Source organism: Nannochloropsis gaditana, assembly GCF_000240725.1.
Source record: "Nannochloropsis gaditana CCMP526 unplaced genomic scaffold scaffold1132, whole genome shotgun sequence".
Lineage (NCBI taxonomy): Eukaryota > Eustigmatophyceae > Eustigmatales > Monodopsidaceae > Microchloropsis > Microchloropsis gaditana.
The window spans coordinates 1,583-6,382 of NW_005802821.1; the positions used below are offsets into that span (position 1 = coordinate 1,583).

The 4,800-nt window shown below is 48.2% G+C and overlaps 1 protein-coding gene across 1 annotated transcript, besides 2 other annotated features; it reads right to left on the reverse strand.

Annotated features, from left to right (window-relative positions):
• Positions 1–755: 755 nt before the first annotated feature.
• On the reverse strand, positions 756–1,468 carry NGA_0426902 (kinesin-like protein; the record flags this gene model as incomplete). Its single annotated transcript, XM_005852497.1, has 3 exons — positions 756–893; positions 1,030–1,122; positions 1,370–1,468. 3 exons carry the CDS (start codon positions 1,466–1,468, stop codon positions 756–758), a joined length of 330 nt encoding a protein of 109 aa, XP_005852559.1.
• A 2,103-nt stretch (positions 1,469–3,571) lies between these two features.
• Positions 3,572–3,635: a sequence feature (Short protein (NGA_0427002, EKU23273.1) was converted to a misc_feature.).
• A 325-nt stretch (positions 3,636–3,960) lies between these two features.
• Positions 3,961–3,977: a sequence feature (Short protein (NGA_0427002, EKU23273.1) was converted to a misc_feature.).
• Positions 3,978–4,800: the final 823 nt, after the last annotated feature.

Genomic DNA, 4,800 nt, shown 5'->3' on the forward strand with positions numbered 1-4,800 from the left:
CGACAATTACTTGTTCAAGGTAGTGCAGGGAAAGATTGATATATTTGCCTTCCATGCGGGTGTTGTTGCTCGCGAAACTTCCGTTTGCGATGCTGTTACTGGTATGACCTGCATTCGTCTTGAACAGACGCTCCGAACCTGTCAATTAGATGAACGTAGATAGGAAGGGCAAGAAGTTAGCGCGAAATCAGCCAAGACTGAAGAAGAGAGAAGAAAGCATGGGAAGGAGAACACAGAAAATATACAGAGACAAAATGCAGCAAGAGACGCAAGAAGTGAAAGACAATTGCGAGAACTCTAGATAGGAGAAAAAAGGAAAATTCGATACAATACGATAGGGGAAAAACGACGCCTGCCTGCAAGATCGACGAGGTTCAGCTTCCCAAACGTGGATTTCGACGGATGACCGGTCACTCCTGGAAATATATTGTGAGCCATGAAGATTTGAACAAGGTTAGAATTGAGCGAAAATAGAGAAAATACTTTCGAAGACATAACCCATGGCTTTTTTACTTCCGCCTTCCCTCCCTTTCCTTCCTTTCTCCTCCCGCCGTGCCTGGTAATAAGGGGTCAGACTGCACGCGGATGGTGAAGATGCAATGCGAGCGAGTGCTTGCCTCATTCCTAGGCCCTCGTTGAGTTTGAATAAGTCATGATCAGGACGTTTCCCGTGTTATAATTATAATTATAATGAGATAGATGTCGCCTTTGATACCGTTTTTCGTCCCTTCTGCACTCTCTCTTGCCCCTACGACTTACATTGGTGTCTCGCTTGTTATTCTGTTCCAGTTCCCCATGAAAAGAAGGTTGAGAGCATCCTCTTCAGATGCAGCTTCGTAAAGCTTTAGGTGCCGGAGGTGCATTTCTCCGTCTTCGTCGTCCATCATCAGTACCTTGCAATGCCAAGAGGAGAGGGAAAAGAAGGGGGGGTATGGAAGGATTGTTGAGCACTCGAATCCATTTAGGAACGAATGCAGGAAAGAAACGGGGCGTAGGGGATGTAAGCGAATGATGCAGGCGTGGAGATACCTTTGTCCAGTCCTCCAAAGGCTTATTGCGGGTGCCGACGTCCAAAAGATCATAGACGCTCTCCTTGTAGATCTCCATGTAGGAGATGAGGACCTTGCGGGCACAAAGAGGGAGGGTGAAACGTATCAGTGTGAATTGAGCTACCAGCAGGTCGCGCTCTCAGTTGTCCTTGTGCAAAAGAAAGGGTATGGGAGAGCCAGGAATCAAGGAGGAGCAAAGTCACGGGACGGTCGATCTTATCAACTGTGTGTACGATATCCATTGCCAAAGCCATTCTTAGGTTCCACAGGCGGAGATTTTCACGTTCTAGATCCACGGCGGATGAAAAGCAAACCAGTACCTTGAATTTTCGGTCTGGAGTCCCTCCAATGGACTCGTACACGTCACTTATGGCGCGCGGGATGAGACCGCGCTCCTGAAAGGAGTCACCTCCCGTCATGGTGAAGGTCTTGCCGGAGCCCGTCTGTCCGTCTGAATCAGACAAGTGTGGAATGATCGGGTTGCACATAAGGAGCGAGAAAATCTCCCATGACAATAATAATATCAGAGGGATCGTATGGCTTGAGATTTGTAAGACCTAGAAGAGCAAGAAGACAACTAAGAGGCTGGTGGTCATGCGCCTACATGAGACAAGGCACTGCTTTGAACCGTTGTCAATGAAGAATTATCGGGGAAACAATAAACCTAAGAATGCAGCACTAAGCAGAGAAGAAAGATAAAATGAGGGAGGAAAAAGATAGGGAGGGCTGATCGAAGAACAAAAAAGGGAAGGAAAAGAAAGGAGGAACAAAACGAGTGCTCTATGAGGAGGCTACTTACAGGCAAAAATTGTTCCGTTGTAGCCTTGAAGAACGGAGTCTACCACCCCTTTAGCTGCTCGGTCGTATATTTCCGCTTGGGCGACCGCTGGGGGAAAAACCTGAATTGAAAGGGGGTTTGAAGGTAGGATGCCAAAAGACAAGATACGAAGGAGTGGTACCAAGATGCAGACCAACCCCTCTTCAACGTGTAAAATTTTGTGCAGTATAAGACCCTTGTTAGAATATATTCGATGGTCGCTTACCTCTGTGAAATCGAAATCTATCTCTTGTCGGCGAGTATTCCATAATAATGCACCTGCGCTGCTTTCGGCACATCCTATACGCAGGCTTCTGTACGGAGGATCGCTACCAAGCGCTAGAGGGAGGAAAGCATAAGAAAAGTATGACGACAAAGAAATGTGTACACCGTGATTCGCTATTCTATCTCGGACCAGCCCCCTCCAGTAATGAATATACGTACGGCCCTGTCCCTGTCGTAGCTCGTATGGGATCGACCGTAGACACTTAGCCGGGGGGGAAGATGGCGTTAAGTGGGGCTTGACACTATTGTAGGGGATGACATATTGGTGTGTGTGTGTAAAGGCTCTGACCTTGATAGATCTATTGACAAGTACATACCGACAAAACGTTTCTACACGCCAGGTCATTCTTTTGCCCGGCTGCTTTTGCTCTGCATGATTCTCGTGCTCCGTCTCGCTGTCTTTCAGCCGTTCTCTTCTGCTTTCTTTCTGCTCATCCTTGAGGGCATTTTGATGTGTAGACAGTTTGGACTTGAAAGCCTGCGAGGAGGTCTCGCCTACCGACAGAGATGAGCGTGCTGCGCGACAGCTCACGCCTTGTGGTGATTTTGCGGGGCTAGATGGATAGTCGATAATGTTTCTAACAGAAGAAGGACGCCGATGTCGAGGAGGTCTTGGTGACGGCATTTTAAAAATGAACGACCTGTAAATTATATTGTTACACCAAATTGAAGGCAGAGGATAAAAAAATAAAAGGGTGAATACAGGAAGTCACGTCCCATGGTTCAAAGAGACGACCCGCGCATGGGCCGAAGTACAGGGCTGTGACGGTAGTCATCCAACAAAGACCTTACCATGGTAATGAGGCAAAGTTGAGTACATATGTTAATATGAAGCCTCTTTCATGTAATTGAGTAAGTCATATCCATCGGTTTGCTCGTCTATAGCTCGACAATAATGAGGCCAAGAGGCGCGAATGACGATCAACGACATCAGGCCCATGGCCCATACCTACTACAAGATCCCAAGCGTGATATGAGCCGAACCACCAACATGCCAGTTCCATAATGTCAATATGTTATCGACCGCGACCATTTCTGATCGTGAGTTGATAAGATGCTGGAGATATTTCGCAGGATGATAATAATGGGAGCTATCACCCGTATTAATTTTACTCGTCCCGCTTTTGCCTATCGTCATCACGTAGCCTTATCGACTCTTCTTTCTTGTCATCTCATTCTCTATGCAGGCGGCTTCTATCTATAGCCATATGACACATGGTAGCGATATCTCGTAGAAACCGATGGCATCCTCGGCATGGGGGGTTTATTCGAAAATTACCGCATGTAAGTAGGGTGGTTCTGGGGTGGTAAGAATATTTTCTTTTTGCTAACCCGCCTTGCACCTGTCTGATCTGGGACCTCCCAATGTAAAGAATCTTTTGACTTTGGGAAAGTGCATCGTCTGTATTTCGGCTCTTTTATGGCTGCTTGGTCGTCCGCTGGGTCGGAATTCACCCCAAGAGCTGGCTCGGGAGCTAGAAGAGGTAAAGAAAAGACGGCAGGCAAGCACGTTGGACCCCAAATTGAAGACAGGACTCATGAAGTGGTGACATAAACGGAGAAAATCGCTGAACGTGATGGTCTGTTACGATTAAAACAGGAAGCAGGACATTAAAATGCTTCTGTGCCGATGCCAGCTTATGCTTTTCCCTGTTTCTTCCCCTCTCTTCAGAAGGACACTCCTGCACTCCAACACCCGCCCCAGACCAGAATCATCACAGAGAAGGAGCTTTGGGAAGAAGCATCAAAAGCTTATCATCGCGGATTACAAGCTGGTAGAGAAGAATCCAGAAACAAAAACCATACCAGGGAAAGTACGGCAAATAGCCAAGTTGACGGCGTTGACAAAAGCTTATCGTCGGTGGATGCGGTCCCCCGAAAGACAGCCGATCCGAATAGCTCCTCTTCTGACCCGTCGCATTCTCCTTGCTCGTCCGTCCCTCTACGAGAGCCTTGTCCGTCTTATCCTGCCATTCCCTCTTCCAAGCCTCATCTTGGCCGACGCCGTCCTGGTGAATGCGTGGGCCCCCGGGGGAGCGTCTGGGATGAACGAGGTTTCAATTATTTTCCCAACCGGGATATGTTTTTTCCTTACGAAGAGGAAGACTCCAGCTTCCGGAGTCTCGTCATCTTCACAGCGGGAAGAAGCGCGATGGAAAATATCGACAACCTGGTGCGGTCGTGGGGTTTTGAGCATTTTGACTACGTCTTGATGCATTATGACGATTCCTCCTCGGAGTGGAACAGGTATGGCTCTCTTTCCGCCATCCCTTTCCCCCTCTTGTCTCCCTCATACCAGGCAAAAGATATGGACTACAACGAAACGGCGACGAATCACTCATACGCGTCTGACCTCCTTCCTTTTCCTCTAGGTTCGACTGGTATAAGCACGCAGTAGCCATCACGGGGCAGCAGCAGGCAAAGTTTTGGTTCTATAAGCGCTTTGCCACGCCGTGGTTGGTTAGGGGCTACAGGTGAGAGATGAGCCAGCTTGAAAGAAAATTAAGAAGGAAGCAACCATTCTCAAGCGTTTCTGGTCGTCTCTCCCCTCGCAGATACGTGCACTTTGTCGACTCGGATGCCGGCTCCCCACCCTCCCGCATATATATCAGGCGAGTGTCCGGCGGGTAAATTACCGAGTTCAGGGTA